At 43.8% G+C, this 20709-nt stretch overlaps 2 protein-coding genes across 3 annotated transcripts in view; one reads left to right on the top strand and one right to left on the bottom strand.

Moving 5' to 3' along the window:
* The window catches only part of EXOSC1 (exosome component 1), a 125199-nt gene extending 111853 nt beyond the window's left edge, over positions 1-13346 (bottom strand). The window contains exon 1 of the mRNA XM_085606386.1: positions 13169-13346. Coding sequence (XP_085462512.1) covers positions 13169-13196 — 28 coding nt within the window. The 5' untranslated portion in view covers positions 13197-13346. The remainder of the gene's footprint in view (positions 1-13168) is intronic.
* Positions 13347-14306: 960 nt separating this feature from the next.
* Positions 14307-20709, top strand: part of ZDHHC16 (zDHHC palmitoyltransferase 16) — a 212113-nt gene continuing 205710 nt past the window's right edge. For both annotated transcript variants that reach the window (XM_085606385.1, XM_085606384.1), the window contains exon 1: positions 14307-14439. The gene's annotated coding sequence lies outside the window, so the exon portion shown is untranslated. The remainder of the gene's footprint in view (positions 14440-20709) is intronic.

The raw sequence follows: 20709 nt of genomic DNA, 5'->3' as shown, positions 1-20709 counted from the left end.
CAAATAGGAAAGTAACTCAACCTGTAATATGTAAACCACTGCGCTACCAACACACGGAGGCCATCCTCCAATTTGCCAGGAAGAACCACCACGTCTCCTGGGATGGTCTTCGCATAATCTTTACACAGGATTACTCAAAATCAACGGTGGATACAAGGAACAAACAGAGAAAAAAGCATCCAATTCTCATTTGCAGGACCAGCAAAGTTCAGGATCTTTGATACAGCAAGCCACACTTCTTCACGAATCCCAAAGACCTTACAAAATATTTGGAAGAGTCCCCAGTTCAAGAAATGGAACTCTCTGCAGGGGACGCAAACAAACGGAAGTCTTGATATCCTTTGGTTATTGCAATGTTTCACTCTACCTTTACATTTAAAAATGTAAATGTTCTGTACACGTTCTTTGCTTATGGTTAACAGCATCATGCCGTTCTCATGGGTGGTTATGTAAATGTATATAAATGCTTATCTTTACTGTACTTAGGCGGGTGGTGGCTCGTTACATCTTAGTTAATTTACCCACGGGGCATCAGTTGTTGTGTGTAAGGCATGGGTTGTTCATCACCCCTATGGGTGTTTCTGCCTCTTAAGTAGCAGGTCCTGAGTGCCAAGTCATAAGCTCTTGACGTTGCAATCAGGCAGGAATGTTGGTCTTAACAGATCAGGATAGGCACGCATTTCAGTCAACTTAGATTTGGTTATTTACGGTCAACAAGATATATAGTTCATTAGTGGTTACTGATACCCACTGTGTAGAAGTCACAATTACTATGGTTACACAGATAATGGTTCAGCACTATTTTAGGTGTGTTACTCCAGATTAGATAATATCCAGGTTCATATCCTCCCGGCTGCAAGTTGATGGAACGGCCGTCGCAGCTCCTACATCCGAAGAATTCAGGGGTGGGGGGAGTTTGGGGATAAAAAAAAAAAATTGTGGTTGTTTTCCTGGTGTTGTATGTTTCTTTTATCTTTTTTCTTGTTTACATGGAAATGCCAGGTATGCTTTACTCCTGGTATAAGATTGAGTACAGTCACTGGGTGTTCCGCAACAAGAGACACCCACACCAGATTACCTTCTATATAGAACTAGATACAGTATTGTGGTTATCACGAGAGGCGCATTACACCTATTATATGGGTATGTGTATTTCAATAACTACCATTGAAGCAATCAATGTCCCAAGTTAAAAACACTGCAGAAGACCTCAATATAGTCTCTCTAAATGTGAAAGGGCTTAACCACCCTATTAAGTGTAGGAAACTCTTCGACTACCTGGCCAAAACCAAGGGCGACATCATACTCCTTCAGGAAACAAAGCTCTCAGAGGAGGATGTTAGTTTTATCAAACATAACTGGATGTCCCATATATCCTGCTCACCAGCAGACCATAAGAGGAAGGGAGTCATAACTCTCATAGCCAGAAAATCCAATTTCACTACTATATCACACACACTTGACGATGAAGGGAGAGTGTTAGTTACACGTGAAAAAAGGAGACAACTCCATCCATGTTTTCAATATTTATGGCCCTAACTCGGATGAGCCCGACTTCTGGGAAAAGATCGCAGATACTATAGGCAGCTTTCCCCAAGACGATCTCATCATAGTAGGCGGGGACTTCAACCTGCCCCTAGACCCCCTGATTGATCGCCAATCCAAATGTAGACATCAAATAACACGAGCCCATGAGGTTCTCAATAAAATCTGCACCAAGTTCAATCTTAAGCACTTGTGGCGCCTTCAGCACCCGGACACAAGGGATTATACATTTTACTCAGCCCCTCACAATTCTTACACTAGGATTGATTATATCTTAATATCAGGCTCCTTTACACACCTCATCGATCAAACGGATATTGCCCCGAAACTAGTGTCAGACCACTCTTGCATTAGTACCAAACTAGAAGGCACTCACCCCACTCCTCCCCCAAAGAGATGGTGGTTTAATGATGAAGTACTTTCCGATCCTGCAGACAAAGAAATGATTGAGAATGCCATCCATGACTATATTAAACATAATGATCTCCCAGATATAGAAATTTTCACCTTATGGGACGCGCTAAAGGCAACCATCAGGGGGGTAATAACTGAGATTAAAGCAAAACTCAAGAAAAAGCTACATTCGGAACTAGAGACTTTAGAGAAAGAAATTAAACGCTTGGAAACCTCACATGCCAATATGTTAGATAGGAATGATATTCTTGACCAATTAGTGAACAAAAAATATGAATACAATAAAATTGTGAGTAAGAGGGCGGGAGTGTGGATCAACAAATTTAAGGCTCTCAAACTCTGTGATGGCAATAGAGCGGGTAAACTGTTAGTCTCTTACCTTAAACATAAACAGAGACAGTTTATCATCTCTTCAATAAAAGACTCCAATAATACCAGCCAAACCAAACAAAGCGAGATCCTGCAAACTTTCAAATCCTTCTATGAGTACCTATATAAAAGCAAACAATCAGTTCAATTGGAAGAATGTACCAATTATTTAGAATCTCTAAAGTTACCGAGCCTTTCAAACACAGAAAGTGTAACGGAAGGGAAACCCTTCTCGGAATTGGAACTAGCTAACTCTATCAAATCCCTGAAAAGTAACAAGACCCCGGGCCTAGATGGTTTTTCAGCCTCCTTTTATAAGGCATTGGGAGGGTCTATACAACCAACCTTGCTAAAAGTCTTCAATACCATAGCCAGAGAGGGACGTACATCCAACTCAATGAACGAAGCCAACATTATCATCATTCCCAAGGAAGGGAAGGACCCTCTTTTACCTAAAGATTAAAGGCCAATTTCATTGATCAATGTGGTTTGTAAAATCTATGCAAAAATTCTTGCCGTAAGACTGAATGGGATGCTCCCAAAGTTAATTAGCAACTTACAAGTTGGATTCCTCAAAAATAGAATGTCTATTGACAACACACGATTATTATGCCACATATTGGAACATGCAAAGATTAAGCCGGTCCCTTCTATAGCCATTACCCTGGACGCTGAGAAAGCGTTTGATACGAGTTTCATGGCCATTTTTAAAACAGTACATGCTGTCTTTTAATTTGGGTAGCTTGTTTATCAACATGGTGATGGCTATGTATTCATCACCTACTTGATTATAAGTTAAATAAGGACAAATCAGAAGTTAAGCCTTTGAATATTCACTGCTCCAAGGAGATGCTGGGGGACTCGGGCCTTGCATGGCAGCCAGGTTTTATAAAATATTTAGGGATAGAATTTGGTAGCACTAGATTAGAGTCTCTACAACAGAATGAATCTACAACCTTGAGGAAAATCAAAGATCTTCTAGACGCATGGTCCCCAAGATTTATCACGTGGTGGGGCAGGATCGAATCAATTAAAATGATGATCACGCCCTTGGTGAATTATCTAATCACAATGCTCCCTCTATTATTGTCTGAGGATTTCCACTGTAAGCTAGACAGCCTCATATCCAAATTTCTGTGGCAAGGAAAAAAGGCCAGAATTGGCATGAGAAAACTTAGATTGGATAAATCTCTTGGGGGGGGGGGGGGGGGGGGGGAACCTTACAGACTTCAAACTGTACCAAACAGCATTTTTAGCTAAACAGAGCTCATACTGGCTTGTACCACCGGCGGAATATGCACCTGTCTGGCTGGAAATTGAAAAATCCTTGCTTAACAATCTTGCCCCAGTAGCCCTTCTTACCTCCAACTTCTCGAATGTTAAATGCTCAAAATCCATATTTAAGCACACAAAATCTGCTCTATTGAAATTAGATAAAAAAATTAGACACCGACGTAAGACGCTCTAATCTTAAATCATTGTGGGGTAATCATAAGATCTTATATAAAGGTAATACCCTATATAATGAAGCCTGGATTGCTAGAGGGATCTTCTTCCCACACCAATTATTTGACTCAGCTTACCTCCCGACATTCAAAGACCTATAATCTAAATATAACTTGTACTCCATGGAGTTTTACAACTTCCTAAAAATAAAGGTAGAGCTAACGAAAGCTAAATTATTGCCTTTACCCCCTTCCCTCCCACATTACGTTGAGAAGATAAATAAGTTGGGCCACCAGGTTTCTTGGATCTATAAATTACTCCGCCCCAAACAATCTGCCCTCAGTAAGAAACTCATCTCTTTTTGGGAATTACAGTCTTCCTCCCCGGTTTCTGATACTGATTGGTCTAAAACATGGAGCTCTGTCTCTAGGAATAAAATATCACCAGCCCTCTCACAGACAAAAGGTTGGCTCCTACATAAGGCTTATTGGACTCCAGCCCGCCTACACTTGCACAAGATACGTGAGAACTCTAGCTGTTGGAATTTTAAGGAAGAGATTGAGGATCTCGCACATCTGTTACTATTCTGTAAATGCGTGGAACCTTTTAGGGACAAATTTGTCAATGTTATCTTTAAACTATTTTCATGCACCCTTAAAAGGGAACTCTACGTTGTTGTTCGGCTTCCTCGGGGTAGAAACATTGAACGATAAGGACAGTGCCCTTTTGGACCTGCTCCTGACAGCAGCGGTTAAGGTCATCTTGACTAATTGGAATGACACACAAAAGGCATCTTTTAAATGTTGGCTAAACTGGGTCTCCAATCTTAGGTGTGCCGACAATAAATATTGCGTTACAAAATTCACTATGGAAACCCCCCATCAGACATATGTGGGACAGCCTTGACCTATACTTCAATTCACATAAACCATCTTGAACCATGAATCTTAAAGGGGAGGGTAGGCCCACTGGATGCCCACATCCTGGAATATAGATTGGCTAAGTATTCACCTAAACGGGTCGGACATAACAATGCTGTTGCGTAGCAGCAGGTGATGCATACTGATATTGTACATTGTATAATCTGTATTATTGTATTTATTTCCCTTTTATATATTTTTTTGTATATTACATTTCAAATATAATGTGTTTAGCCGAAAAGTGGCCACATACCCCTTTAAATTTCCTACCAAGGGAATATCATAGGTTTAGAGACGCAATGTATAGAATGTCATGATAACTTCTTAACATCAAATGTTATTGTATTATGTCCGCTTTTTGATTTCATGAGCGCAATTGGTTTGCATTTTATTTGAGTTTATGTATTGGTGTTTATGGAAACAATCAATAAAACTTTTTTGAACACAAAAAAAAACTGCATGTCGCAGGGAAAGTTTGTGGCCATTTCAATGTAAAATCTTCTAATTACAAACGAGTGTGCAACCACTTCATGCTTTAGTTTTGTATTAATTAAAAGTGATAGTTTTTAAACGTGATTTGAGAAACATTCCTGCCCACGCCCTGATGACAATGCTGGTAATGAACTAAGAGGCAAGTCAGGGGTTCCCATCAAACACAGGAAAACTGTCACCCACGCCCTAATCTGCAGCAGACTGGACTACGGCAATGCACTATACGCCAGGATCAACAAAACCCTCACCAGCAAACTCCAGAACATCCTGAACGCCGCGGGCAGACTAGTCCTTAACCTACCGCGCCACTGCCACATCAGCCAACACCTATGGACACTACACTAGGTCCCCGTCGAGAAGAGAATCGCCTTCAAGCTCCTCCCTCACAAGGTCCTCCAAAACCCCAGACCTGCCTCCATGAACCACCGCCTCTCGTTCCACACACCCCTAAGATCCCCTCCACTTTGCCCAGCACTCCCTTGCAACAGTACCACGCATCAAGAAGACCAGAACAGGAGGATGCTCCTTCTCCCTCCTCGCTGCCAAGACATGGAACTCCCTCCCTCTCCACCTCTTACAGACACCATCACTTCCAAAGTTCTTTAAGAGCCTCAAGCCCTGGCTTTTCGACGAAGCACCATGAACTTCCAGGAGCTGCGCGCACCCTTTGTCCCCCCCACCCCCATCAGTGCCTTGAGACCCTTTCGGGTGAGTAGCTGCACTTTACAAGCCTTTGATCGAGGGGTCATGTGTATCCTATATGTGGCTAGATTCGTATTATATATGGAAAAGAAGTTTAGTCTAATAAATCAAACAAACGAGTTTTTTTGTACAGCCGCCATGAGTCATGCTGAACTTGCACATTTGGAGGTGCTCTCATATGAGATAATGAAGAACATGGCAGCTCAATGAATTAAAATATTTGCCAACGATCACATCATTTGAAACCAGTTTATGGGTCAAGAGCATTACAAATAGGTCTAGTAGATTATTTATCACTAGACCTGCAGGTCTAGTAACATTTTTATGATTTTTCGAGGCCTGACTTCATCCGATCTCTCACTGACATCTCATTTTGACCTTTCTAAAGCAGTGGCGAGAGATAAAATAGTACGATAGGGCTGGGCGACAGTAAAGTACAACTTGTGAATTTCCAGTTGATTGGCGTTTTGTGCTCTAGCCACTATTGACAACCCCATCAACCCTAACTTCATTTTAACTTTATATTTTTTCCAAGAAGAAAAACACATACTTTGAGTGAGAACATGCAAACAGGTCCACATGAAAACCCTTCCTCGTCACTGTTCTGTGGCGGGAAACTCGAGATCTAAGCTAAAAAAAAAAAAGTTATTTTACTTTCCTTCTGCTTAAAACATCTCCACTCAAACTGAAGTTAGTGGGGAAATTAAATCCTATTACAGGACCGGAGGCTTCGTATTATGCTTCTCTTTCTATTTATTGCTTCTCACAGCAGCCAATGAAAACTTTTCTTATGTAAAACAAACTACATTTCCCATGATGCATATACCACATCACTTCCTGCAGGGCCCCATAAGAGCCAGTAACACCGGAACCAGTCCTCTTTCTTTGCTGCTCACGCAGACAGTTAAGTTGAGTGCTCCGTGTTTTGGCATTATTGATGATTTGTGTTACGATTACGGCAATGTGATTGTGATGTATTTGCATTTACAGACTTGTTGCGCAAGCCATTCAAGTTGTGTAGTTACCGCGCTTGCTTACAGTCCCCGATTTCATCCCTTCGAGTGACGCGCTGAGGCGCTACGAGACCCCGGTCATAGCGGGAGAGTCAGGGGCATTGGTAGCAGCAAGGGCTGCTTTGTAACAGCGCTTAGTCCTGCCCGTTGTGAGTGGCGGCGCTCGACCGCATCGCCGGTGTCCCCGAGCAGCGCGTGAGCGCGCGCTCAGGATTAGGCATTTTTCAGTTTCTGGCACGGTACCGCCCGCCTTTGGCGGGCGATCTTTGATGAACAAGTGGCGCTCAGGCTTCCCTTATCTGCCAGTGACGCCGGGAGCCTTAATTGTTTATTTATTTCTGTTTCGATCAGGTTTCCACGTGCGTTGCCCAATTGGGCTATTTTGGTAGGATTTGGGCTACGCACGTCGCAACTGCCCGGTTTTAGGTGTTTTGCCTTCATTTTTTACCATTCAGGCTGCGTTTTTCATCAGAGAGCACTGTTGACGCCTGGCTGGCTGCAAAAACGACCTGGGCCTGGAGGGAGCACACCTCCTTGGATCTGATTCTTGCTCTTTGGCTCCACTACGCCCTGAGGGCTGTAATAATTGGTCTACAGCTGCTGCTGAGGAGCTAGGTACCGGTGCTGTTGTGCTGTGGGTTGGCTCCCCCTTTGGATCACCCCTCCTTGTTGTTGCCTTAGGAGTAAATACATTTACAAGTTTGGTTCCGCTATGGAGGATTGGGTGCATTACGAGGAGGATGATACCTTGTATGAAGAGGAGGTAGGGAGACCTGCCATTGTAGATAATATTGTTGAGGCCCTGGACGTTTCGGTACAGGAGTCAGTCAACAAGGCCCTGGAAGAGGCAGTTCCGGGAACTGTGCAGCAAGCTTTGGCGACTGCTTTAAAGCCTATTACTAAGCAGCTGGAGAGATTTGCGAAGCAGCATGGCTTCACTAACCAATCAGAGGGGACGTCAGGAGAACCCCGGGCTAAGTCTTGGCCGCATTCCGACTCTTATGAGTCACTTCCACGCCCGGCTAGGGAGCGTGAGAGGGTACAAGATACTGACTCGGAGTCGACCTCCACCTCTTCTGACACCCCTGATGACTCCCCTCCCAAGAAGAAGTCTCGGAAGGTTAAACATGTGGAGACTTCTCCCCCGGCTCCCACGCCCTTTACATTCAACCCCTCGGATATCGTTCACCCCAGATCCTCGGACTGGTTGCCTGCCCCGGAGGTGGCTGCGTATTTACACGAGAACTTGCGCAAGTGCTTCGATAAGGAGGTGCGCAACAGGCTGCGGTACGAATGTCCCAGACCGGATATATCGGACAAGGTGGCGGAAACGCCGGACACTGATCCTAGTATGCTTACATTCCTGAAAAAGTTCGCCAAAGACCCCAAGAAAGGGATAGATCGCGCTTGGCGAGGGTGCCAAGATAAGCTCCTGGACGTGGTCGGACCCCTAGCGAAAATATTGGAGATGGCTCTGGAGGCACAGGAATCGGGGAGCACGATTGATTCCCATGTGCTGGCAGGCTGGACCCAACGGGCTATCTGCCTGCTCGGGAATGCCAACTGCGCGATTTCAACGGAGCGCAGGAAGTCAATATTGATGCGCATGGACTCTAACCTTACAGAGTTGGCTGCGGCGGAACCTGGGCCGTTGGCGGACGGCAACCTTTTTGGTGACCGATTCGTCAAGGACGTTGCAAAATACGTGGGCACGTTCACGACCCTGGACAAGGCTCAGGCTGGGATCAAACGCGTTTTCCACACCGGTGTTTTCAACCGGGCCGGTCGGGGACGCTCGTTTGGCCGTCAACATTCCCAAGGTCCTCAGCGAGGAGATTTCGGACGCGGCAGAGGAGACTGGGACTCCACCCGCGGTGGCACCTTCTACCCCACCAGGCAGCGCTTCAACAAGCGGCGCTTTAACAAGGGATCCTATTGAGGAGGATTCCAAGCCACCGAGTCTTCAGGTGAGCGCTCCAGATTTATTTCCTCTTCCCTTGGGGGGGCGTATTCGGCATTTCTATCACAATTGGGTTCAGATCTCACAAGACGCATGGGTGTTACAGACAGTTCAGGGGTTCCACCTAGAGTTTTTTCAGACTCCCTGTCAGGTACATCGTCCTAGACAGCTTTCTTTTTCCCCAACTAGTGTGCGATTTTATAGATCCAGAAATCGAAGAGTTGCTGCGGAAACGCGCGATAACTCCTTGCAACGAGGGCCCTCGCGGTTTCTGCAGCAATATTTTTCTGGTGCAGAAGAAAGGCGGTGGTTACAGGTTGGTACTCAATTTTAAAGGTTTCAACCACTTTCTGACCTACAAGCACTTCAAGATGGAGGGCATCCATCTGCTGGCACTTACTAAAGCAGGGGGACTGGTTGGTCCGGCTGGACCTGAAGGACGCCTATCTGTCCGTTCCCATATATCGCCCCCATCGCCGCTTCCTTCAATTTCAATGGCGCAACCGATGGTACGAATATTTGGTCCTTCCTTTTGGACTTTCCTCAGCACCGTGGTGCTTCACCAAGGTTCTGAAACCGGTCGTTGCTTACCTCAGAGAACAAGGGGTTCGCATGATTGTCTATTTGGACGACATGCTCATCATGGCACAATCTCAGGAGTTAGTAGCGCTCCACTTGCGCATGACCATTCATATTCTGCAGAACCTGGGGTTTGTGGTCAACGAACCGAAATCGGTCTTGTCTCCCAAACAGAAGATAGATTTTCTCGGGTTCGTCATAAACTCGCAGACGGCCCAACTCAGTCTCCCAAATTCCAAGCTTCGGGATATAAAGAAGGAGCTTCGCTCGTTCCTGACCAAACAGATGGTCTCGCTCAGGGGGATTGCCCGGATAGTGGGACTTCTTGCATCGTCCATTCAAGCGATATTTCCGGGTCCCCTGCACTACAGGGCCCTTCAACGACTCAAAATTCAGCACTTGCAAAAGGGCCTTTCCTACACGGACGTAGTCCCTCTTTCCCAAGAAGTGAGGGAGGAGATGCAATGGTGGTTAGATCACGTCGAGGCATGGAACGGCAGAGCAATTTTTGGCTCTCTCCCAGAGGTAGTCATAGAATCCGACGCCAGCCGTTGGGGTTGGGGAGCGCGCTGCGGAAATATTTCCACAGGGGGACGTTGGTCCCTAGGGGAGTTAGATCTTCATATAAATTGTCTAGAGCTCCTAGCAGGTTCGTTTGCGATCCGGACGCTGGCTCCCAAACGGATCTCATGTTGCATCCTTCTTCGGATGGACAACATATCGGCGGTACGGTACATCAACAAATTGGGGGGCACGAGGTCCTCAATGTTGGTGGAGATAGCGAAAGCCTTTTGGCATTATTGCCTGAACCAGCAGATCTCGGTGATAGCGGAATACATTCCGGGTCAGTCCAATGTGGTGGCAGACGAATTCACGCCACCTCAGGGACTACAGCGACTGGCAACTTCTCCCACGAGTGGTCCTGTGGCTACAGGAGATTTGGGGGATTTGCGAGATAGACCTGTTTGCCTCCAGACTGAACCGTCAGATGACGAGTTTCTTCAGCTGGAGGCCGGACCCTCTGGCTCTGGCGACGGATGCCTTTGCGCAAGAGTAGACTCAGAAATTGAATTACGCGTTCCCACCATTCATCCTCATTCCGCGCATATTCACTCAAGTGATGCGCCAGAAAGCAGAAGTGATTTTAGTGACTCCCTTGTGGAAGTCGCAGCCTTGGTTCCCATTGTTGCTGGAGGCGAGCTGCGACTTCCCCAGGAGGATCCCATGGTCCTCGACGATGCTCCAGGGCCCTCAGGGGGAGAGACACCCAATGGTCCTATCGGGTCACCTATCCCTGATGGCCTGGAGACTTTCAGGCAACGTTGGCAAATGCCAGGACTTTCGGACCAGGCTGCAAGCTTTATCAATCAAGCGTGGGCCCCCTCTACCAAGAAGCGGTATGCTTCAGCCTGGGGAGGCTGGGTTCGTTGGTGCATGGGATAACATGTGGATCCCGTGGGGGCAGGATTACCCTATATTGTAAATTTTCTGTCAGAAAAGGCGGCGGACGGTTTGGCGTATCGCTCGGTTAATAACTTCCGTTCCGCCATCTCGGCAGGCCACTCTCAGATTGAGGGCAAACCGGTCGGAATGCATCCTTTAATATGTAAACTCCTAAAGGGTATCAGAGTAGCTAATCCACCCAAACCAAAGTACTCTTCATTGTGGGATGTCTCACTGGTTCTGTCTCTGTTTAATAACTGGCCGGACAACAACAGGTTGTCCAGGAAACAATTGTCGGCAAAACTGGCCATGTTGCTTTGCTTAGCGGCTTGCAGACGTTCTTCGGATGTTAAAGCACTGGATATTACAGGTAGGGTATTTCGTTTTCTATTACGTCTAGGACTAAAACAATGTCACGTAGTGTGGATTATCATGCTTTTCCCGATAATGCTAAACTTTGTGTGGTTCAATGCCTCAAGGCTTATGAAGAATGTACCAGGTCTATTAGGCCTGATGGTGTGGCACAATTGTTAATAGCTCTGCAAAAACCGTACAAACCTGTGACTGCGGCTACCATAGCCAGATGGCTCAAAGATGTTATGCATGAAGCAGGGGTGGATACCCAAGTGTTTGGTGCACATTCTGTTCGAGGCGCCATGGCCTCTAAGACTTTCATGCCGGGTTCTACGGTGCAAGAGATTATGCATTCTGCAGACTGGTCGTCTGAATCAACGTTTAAGCAGTTTTATTATAAACCGGTGGGTGATATATCCTCTGTTGTTTTTAATCAGCGTTAAACTAGCATAATACGAAGCCTCCGGTCCTGTAATAGAATAAAAAATTAGCTAGCATTCGCACCAAGAATTTTCAATTCTATTAAGGACACGGAGGCGAGGATTATCCCACCCGGTTAAATTACTGTAATGTAATTTTTGCCCACCCGTTGTGTATATATTCTGATTATACAGAAGTTACGGGTTGTTTTATCTCTGTTCTTTCAGGATCTGACAAGAAGATGGATTAATCCGGTGTGCAGATTGATGTTCTTCCCAGCTGGTCTGGTGTTCTTCCACGTTGGAAGCTGTTGTTGAACTTTAATACTTATTGGACTTTTGTTCGGAGCAAAGAAAGAGGACTGGTTCCGGTGTTACTGGGTCTTATGGGGCCCTGCAGGAAGTGATGTGGTATATGCATCATGGGAAATGTAGTTTGTTTTACATAAGAAAAGTTTTCATTGGCTGCTGTGAGTAGCAATAAATAGAAAGAGAAGCATAATCCTCGCCTCCGTGTCCTTAATAGAATTGAAAATTCTTGGCGCGAATGCTAGCTAATTTTTTATTCCCTCCGTCTTGTGCAAACCTTCATTTTACGTATTCCTAAATGTGGGGTGCATGCTTCCGTCCCAAGAAACGTTCGTCCTGTGCATACATGCCAACACTCCCGATTCAGGCGTGAGACTACCGATTTGAAGGCTAGTCTCCCGCCTCCCGATTCCTGCAAGCAAAAACCCGATTCCTCGGGGTTTCAGCTGACAGGGCTTGGTAATGTGTAATGTGCTAATTCTTCCAGCAATAGTCAGAATGGCGATGCAGGGGCTCTAGAAGGGGTGAAAAACCAACAAAGCCCCATTAACAACCGAATGGTCTTTTAAACACCTGTGAAGTACTGGGAGGGGGGGGGGCGGCTGTGTGTGTGCCCGGAAGCTGTTTCAGCCCGGGCTGACGGGGGAGGGGAGGGGGGGGTGTATGCACTGACCGCAACCTGCCAGGCCAGTGCACAACTCTTGCATCCCCCTCTTTCTCTGCCTGCCATTGCGCTCCATGCTTCTGAAAGGTGATTTAAAAAAAACACGTGAATTTGCTTTCAAATGTCCGATCCTGCAGCAGCACACTTCCAAAGTCCATACATGACAGAAACTCGATTGAAGGCCCCATTCTCCCGATTTTTTTTTTTTTTAATTTTAATCTCCCACTTTGCTCTTCTGAAATGTTGGCATGTATGGTCCTGTGTACGATGTAAACACACGGCCAAATTGCAAGGGAGAAGTATGCGAGGCAACCAAGTGAGACTTGTAGCGTAGATGAATATGTCATTCAATAAAACGGGGTGTAGTGCTGAACACCACACACGGTTTCCTCTAACTGCACCACATCGTTGGGAACCATTTGAAATCTCGGATCTAAAAGCACAGCATAACCTGACTGCGAAGCCACCTCCTGCAGTATTCGTTACCAGGACAATTTCGAGATCAACTTGATGGACAATCTAGTAAGAAACATGCTTACCAGGTATACAGTACCGTGCAGGAGCCATGTCCACAAGCCGCTCTGTTGGTCCCAAACACTCTAACGCACCGACGCATGCTCTAACGAGCGTGAACCAACGTGATTGGCTCTGTCACACTACCATTTTGTAAATGGGTGAAAACAAAAGCAACCCGCTATCTAAAACGTCACATAATCTGCTAGACTCACATGCTTTGGGACGTGTGGCAAAATAACATCGTGGCGGCCATTTTATAATGGAGCACGTAAGTATTATTCCGAAGAAAGCTTCAGGAAAGGAAGTGAATGATGCAATTGCTCATTAAAATCTCTATAAAATGATCATCGTTTTCACGTTAATAAAATGCACACTTACCTTATAGGCCTCCATGTAAGCTTTTGTTGCTTTAAATCATAGTGTTTTCATTGGCGTTTTTCTGCACTTCAATCTTAAGGAACAGATCTATTTATGTTGGTCAGTTTGAAAATGCTATGAATGAGTCGTAGATGACCTCTAAACAGACCGTAGCATTGCCAACACCACGACAGACCCACACAGTTATTTTTGCTGGCTCTAGATGTTTTTGTTTCTAACGCCAGCTTCCAAAACGTCACTTGGAAGTACCAGGAAACAACATGCGTGACGCATGCGTGTAAAATTTGCCTGGCACTCCCATGAATATCCGAAACAAAATAATGACAGTCAATAATAACCTTCCTCCAGTAAATATTACATAACAATAGCGCCCATGTAAATCCCTTTTCTTTCGCTGCCTGTTGCGTGAGAAAATGATTCACAAACTAGCACTTGTAAGTAATTAAATACTGTAAAAGGACAGGTTATGTAACACAACACTGCCAGCAAAAAAGGAGCATTTACAAAATACTTGTCATTGTCAGATGTATATTAAAAATTGCCTGTTTGTGTTTCTTTAAAAATTTAACACGACTGTTAGTTGGGTGCATTCATTGCATACTTTTGAATCTGTATCCTTATTTTCTTAATTGTTTTATAGTTTAACTAGTATTTTTTAAATCAATATCACTAAGCTACCTATTGTTGACTGTTTTTCACAGCAGTTGTTCTCTTCAAAGATGGCCGCCTCCCTGCAAAGGGTGTTATTGTACATTCCATTTGACACTATTTGTAGTCCTTCCTTGAGGTTAAGCAGTAGCCGGCTCTTACTGAAGGCGAGAGGTGATGGCTATTCTGTGCACCCCTGACCCGGTGTATGTGGGTACAGCAGGCGGTTCGTAGGTTGCAAACATGTGAGGAACAGTCTGCAGCTGAGGTAGGCTTCTGTCAACCCCGGGTCCTTAGATTGCTCTGCACAGACAGATATAAGGGTTTAACGGGTATTCATTGGTGCGGCAATTGGATTAATATACCCCTTATCCATTTGGCGTCAAATGTGGACGAATGTAGGATGGGCACCAAAGAAAAGTTGTATATTTTATAGGAACATGTGAGCGAATTAAAGAAGATCTTCTAGTCGAAGTCCTGGGGGTGCCTTTAGTTTTAGTAACATCCGTTTTGCTTTCGTGACACCTGGAGATTTGTTTGGTTACTGTGGTCTCAGTAAAATAATTTCGTTCGTTGGCGAGAACACTTCATTATTTTCACTTTAATACAGTTTTAGTGCATTCTTGCAAATGAAAATTACAAATATTAAGTGCAAATCCCATTGTTTTCATGATCTGTGGAACCATAGGCATCTGTATTCATGGTTGTAGTGCAGCAGGTAACAATATTTTTGCCAGTCAATGAGTCACAGAACTGAGCATATCTTTCACAAGGAGGATTCTAGCGATTCATCTCCAAAATCTGCCCCCATGGTGCATGTTCCAGTCCCATTTATCAGTAATTGATCCAAAAAAAAGGAATGGCTTTTATTTAAGGCGTTTTATGTAAGTACAGTTTGCAATTCAGAATTTCTTTTTTGAGAGCTCAGTCATTTGTCAGTTTTGGGATATCAGTGCATTCTAGCAGTGCTTCCCAAACATTTTAGAATGACAAACTTTTGCAACCTATCTAATATTATTGAACCGCAGACGGGCAATTTTTAGAATATAATAACAGCATTTCTTTGTAAAAGTCACAACCTTGACCATTCCATTTGATTTAGAACTGTGGCCAAGATATTGATCTGCCCATAAGTGGCAGATGGTGAACTGCACTCAATCCTGGAGCTGGGACACATATCAGCTGGGGTTGCTTGCTTGTGGCATCCATTCTCTAAAACCACAAGGCTTCTGAAAAGTCTTAGTGTTGATACCTGCGATTTTAACTAAATTGAGGCACCCCTTTTGCAGCAGAGTATGGTAAAAGGATCGTGTGTGTGTGTGTGTTTTTTGTTTGCGCAGTTCTATATAGGGTGAACACAGCCAAAGGGCATTGGAGTACTTTACATGACCACCAGATTACACTACACAAGGTCAGATTCCTTTTTTTTTTATCAGCACGGAATATTAAGCAATTGGCCCACAATCAAGGGATATTGAGCCAACTTTTGACCATAGACATGCAATTTAGCTGTTAATGTGTCTTCTGCACAACAATACAGTTTCCTGGAAGTCTCGGGTTCAAATCCTAGTTAGATAGTTTAGTGGGTTTATGCAGTTGTTGTAGGAATACTTGTGTAATCTGCAGGTGACAATTTCTGATGCTGAGAAATACTGCAGTCGGTTAAGTGCTAGCCGCAAACCTCTGCACATGTGTTAAATAAAAAAGAATTATTATTAGGAATATATATTTATACATACACCTGTTACACGGTGCATATTATTAAGTGAAGAAAGAATTGATGCTACATACCCGCTCCCTCTTGTTCGTCTGGTATAATCTTTCACGTTTTTGTTTCGTAAATCCTTTCAGAAACAATAATAATTGTTGGTGGCTTTTTTCACTGTATCAAGTAAAAGCATAATACCGAAAAACAGTTATATATAACTAGTACTTTTATTTCACCACAGCATTCCTCCAGACCACCTATCTAAAGGTAGCTCAGCCACATCGCTGAGCAGGAGGACGTTAGAAACCATGGTCACATTTTTAGGTCTCGCCTGACCCAGCGCATGCGCTGGTCTGGCAAGACATTTTGTGAGGGCTCCAAAAAGTGCTACCAGGCCAGCCTAGAGCTACAGTGCATGTGCGCGGGCATGCGCGCCGCGCTTGACCGAGCTTACTTTCACGGCCGCTCTGATGTTTGATCGCGATCACTTTCGCGGCCGCACGGCCGCTTGGCATAGCCAATAGGTCTCGCTTTTGGGACCTTATAAGTATTTAGTTATGCAGTTGTTGCATGGCTAAACACTTATAAGGTCCCAAAGGCGAGACCTATTGGCTATGCCAATGCTTGTTTTTTCTCCAAGTGGGTTTTAAACCCAGTGTATGACATAACGTCAGTTTCTCTTTTCCTCTGCAGTGGGGTTGAGAAGGAGGGGATTGGGGCGGGGTGGTGGTTGACTATGTTTGCATTGCACACATAATTTGGATGAAAGATTTTTCTAAATCTTTCCTGATGCTGTCTCACATTTTTGCTAAAATGTGATCTAGTGTCTGTAGATCTGTAACTCATTTATTCTGTCCCATTCACCACCGCTATTTAAAATAGGTGTTTTTTTGTTTAGTGTTGTTTCCAAGTCCATGGTGTCAGCGTTACGAAGGTCATTTTTTTAAACAGAAGGGCCTGGCTCCTACCTAAGCACATGCATGGATTTTCTTGACATTTTACATTGGTAAAGAGGACGTAAAAGACAACGATACATACAGGAGGGAGAAGTGTGTGTGAGGTATGCGTTTTGAGATTAGCTAGGTGCCAGGATTGGTATTTGACTATAATTTTATCTCGAATCCTATGTATTCTTTTTTAACATAGCAATTCTGACTTTGATTGCTTTAATAATAATGTAAGAATTGTTTAGGAAGAGCTAAAACGCGTTGAAGTTAGTTTTTCATGTTGCTGCAGTTTTAAGTTTCTATTTCAATGGTGAAAAATACCCGCTGTTGCTAATGTTCACCTTTTTTTCTTACCTACCTGAGTTAATATACTGGTTGGATAACAACCTACACACACAGGTGTTTTGAGATTATCACCCAAGGAAAGTTTGACAAAAAGGGTACCAAATGGTCCCTTATAAGCACAACTTGACAGCAACGATGGTCAAACTTGATAGGATGGGAAAGCTGATATTCACTCAAGAAATTTGGTGGGAGATTGTGAATTTTTTTGGAAGATTGGTAAAAGCAAGTCTGCTTAACTTCTTCACGAAGGGTATTTTGGGAAATGTAGTTAAAAATATTAGTAAAGCAGGATTTAAAGGACAAATTAAATGATCGCTAGAGTGCACAGTTATTAACATCAAAGTTATAGCACTGTAACTCCCTCTGGTAACCCTGATCTGCATGTTAGAGGTGTAATTTGCTTGTCAATAATTGCCCAGGTTCCCGTTGTTCTCCCTCTCCTTTGGTTTTCTCTGTGACATCTCACAAACATTTCTTTCTCTCAGCTCTCTTGCTCTGTCCCCCTCTCGTTCTTCTGTCTTGTTCTCTATCTCTCTCACACAACCCCCCTCCCCCTACTTCTCTTAAAGCAGTAAATCAGACCAATGACTCAATATACTGGGATAGCAGACTGTGAAATGCAAGCCGGAAAGGGGATTCCACAGCTCGCCCATTGGCATGGCAGCCTGCAGAATGCACATAGGTCAGTGGGGAAAAGTTCAAGTTGGACCTGTATTTCAGTGTCACACGAAGCTGCCAGGCTGAGAGTTATGCATTGTTGCAATCACATTTTCAGTGCTATTTTCTTTTTATAAAGGTTACAAGTGAAACAATCTTGTGTGTGATACCTTCAGCCAGTCCTGCCTTTTTTGAGCACGGCCCTTTGCAGGAAATTTGTAGTTTCAGCTTCAGCATTATAAGCGTAAGTTTAACTATTCCTGCGTGGAGGGACTGGTGGCTAAAGAGTCATGAATGGCTAAATGTATTAGGTTTGAATCTGAGCCCGGCTCCTTGACAGTTCTGAATTGGTAATGTTAAATAATATACAAAATAATCATCCCCCAATAGTTAATAATTTTGTGTTGTATGGAAACACTAAAACACCAATTTTTGAATGCTGTCCTAAGCAAGAGCTCTATTCCTCTCAGAGTAAATTAGTTGTAAACTATGGAATACAAACCTACGTCTACATGCAGTTTGCAATTAAAAAGTGGATATCCTTCATTCTGTCCATGCTAATTTTGCTAGTATCCTGCTTAATATTCGTATGTTTTGAGATTAGGACTAGGCAGACGCATTGTGTCTTTTCTTTTGGTCTAGTAGCATCTAGTCTTGGTGTGTTCTGTTGCTGGGACTATTTCATTCACTTTTGCAGGCTGCTAATCATGACAGCCCATTACCAAAATCTATGCAACCCAGTACAGAGATGCTTGTGAAAGCTCTACCAAGATGATCTATTAGATGCAAATTATACACTTTATAACTTGAAGACGACTTGACTGCTGTTGCAAATCATGCTTTAAACCGGATCAAGAGGCGATTATCTCAGAAGAGGATGCATATGAGACTATTTTTGTATCTTTACTCCTTAACCTCTTATTTGGTGATTATTCACAAGTACGAGAGAAGAGTTAGAACCCTTCGAGACTCGACTTGCAGAATGTTCATGAAGATGGCTAACATTGTATAGAAAACAAACATGTAATATGTCAACCAGAAGTAATTGATAGATACGCAATTGTAATGTTTTAAAGCTCATGAGAGCGATCACATTTCAGTATAGTTAACTGAGGAGAATGTGAATGATCAAATACGACATAATGATATGTAGTGAAGTAATGAGGTTCTTTTAATATTGTTCGGGGACATTGGCGATGTACTCAATTTATTGATGATGTTATCTTCTCAGTCGTTCCTAGTGTTTAAATATTCACTATAAACTATGCACTTTCGTTTTACACTCTCTTTCTTGTATGGCAATGGATAGTTTGTTTATGGATATTTGTATGTTTAATATCCAGTTTTATTGTTGTTGATTACATGTACAAACGAATCAAACTTTATTTATGTGTGCTATGTTAATCCTTGGAATTATAGGTTCATATTTTGAAGAGTATAAGGAGGTTATTATGTCGGGTGGAATCACTTCCACCCAACACCAACTTGGTCATGGGACCGACCTACACCCGGTCGGCAGTCCCGACCGCCTCATTAGGATGCGACCGAACACTGTTCGGTCGCATTCCTATATTTCACCATGGGAGCATGCATTACAGCCATAAACTGGCCATAATGCATGTTCCCATAGTGAAATGGGAGGTGCGGTTCATCCCTGCACCACATAGCAGGCACCTCAAGGTGCAGGGATCTACAGGGGAGCACCATGGGTGCCCCCTCGGTCTCCAACCGGAGGCCGTGCACCAAAGGGGTCCCTGCTGTGGGCCCCCAGACACGCTTTCCGACCAGACCGGCATGGAAACCATGTCGGAAACCATGATCTTAATCTCCAGGGCAGAAAAACCTGCCCTTGAGATTACTTGCTGACTTCCGACTGGCAGACAGATTCTCCGAGCCCTTCGGAAGCCAGCTGGAATGACCGGCAGGTTTACTTTCGGTCCGGCTCCAACATAGTGAGGCAGTCGGAAAGTAAAGTGACTGAACCATTACGATGCGGCCCTCAACTTTACGGGCCATATTGTAATCGGCCCCTAAATGTTTTTACCAAATGTGGCCCTGGTAAAAGAGCCATATGATTGAATAAGTGACTAGAGACCCTGGGAAGGAAAGAGCCAGGTGAACTCACGACTGATGCGTTACTGTGGATATATTTTATGTAAGAACCAAGACAGCTACTTTTAAAACTTTCTTCTGGTACCAAATGTGTTTTAAATTCTATGCTTCCACTGTTCATCTGCTATAAGCATCCTTTTCCAACAAGAATGCACTGCGTACCATAGTATGTATGTTACAGGTGTACTTTTTTGGATTCTTATCAGTCCTTAGAACAGTTGTAAAACGTTTAGCATTATTTTACAATCTAACTAACTTCGTCAACAAGTATTGACAAAGCCTGTAGGCCTGTGCTTAGCAAATGTGTATTTATATTTTTGCAAGCATATGCTGTAACGTGCTTGTCTCGCATGTCAATTCAAATCAGTGTAACTACAATGTACAGCTTTACATCATTGTAATCTAATGACATTGCTTGAGCCCAGGAAGTAACTAAGTTCCACATTTTTACACTCTTGTCTAAAAAGTATAATCATTAGTTTGTCCTTAGAAAGTAAGCTAAATCAAGGAAAATCCAGCTTGTTACCTTACATTGTTGCAGTGCAATTTAGGCTCATCCGAAGCTGCTACACAAGGTTGATAATTCCTTAAACATTTTTTGAATGCAGTGTCATGCCACTGTCTGAGGACATGGCTCCATTTTCACCTTAAACTGTTGACAAATACTGTTGAAATTATTGGACAAAATAAGTACCAAGAATTGAACCAGAGCCTTTAAGTATGGTAAACATATATGGTGACACCAAGTCCATGCCAATGTCTCATTCAC

This window comes from Triturus cristatus, chromosome 1_2 (assembly GCF_964204655.1).
Source record: "Triturus cristatus chromosome 1_2, aTriCri1.1, whole genome shotgun sequence".
In the NCBI taxonomy this organism is placed as follows: domain Eukaryota; kingdom Metazoa; phylum Chordata; class Amphibia; order Caudata; family Salamandridae; genus Triturus; species Triturus cristatus.
This window is presented reverse-complemented; position numbering and strand designations above follow the sequence as displayed.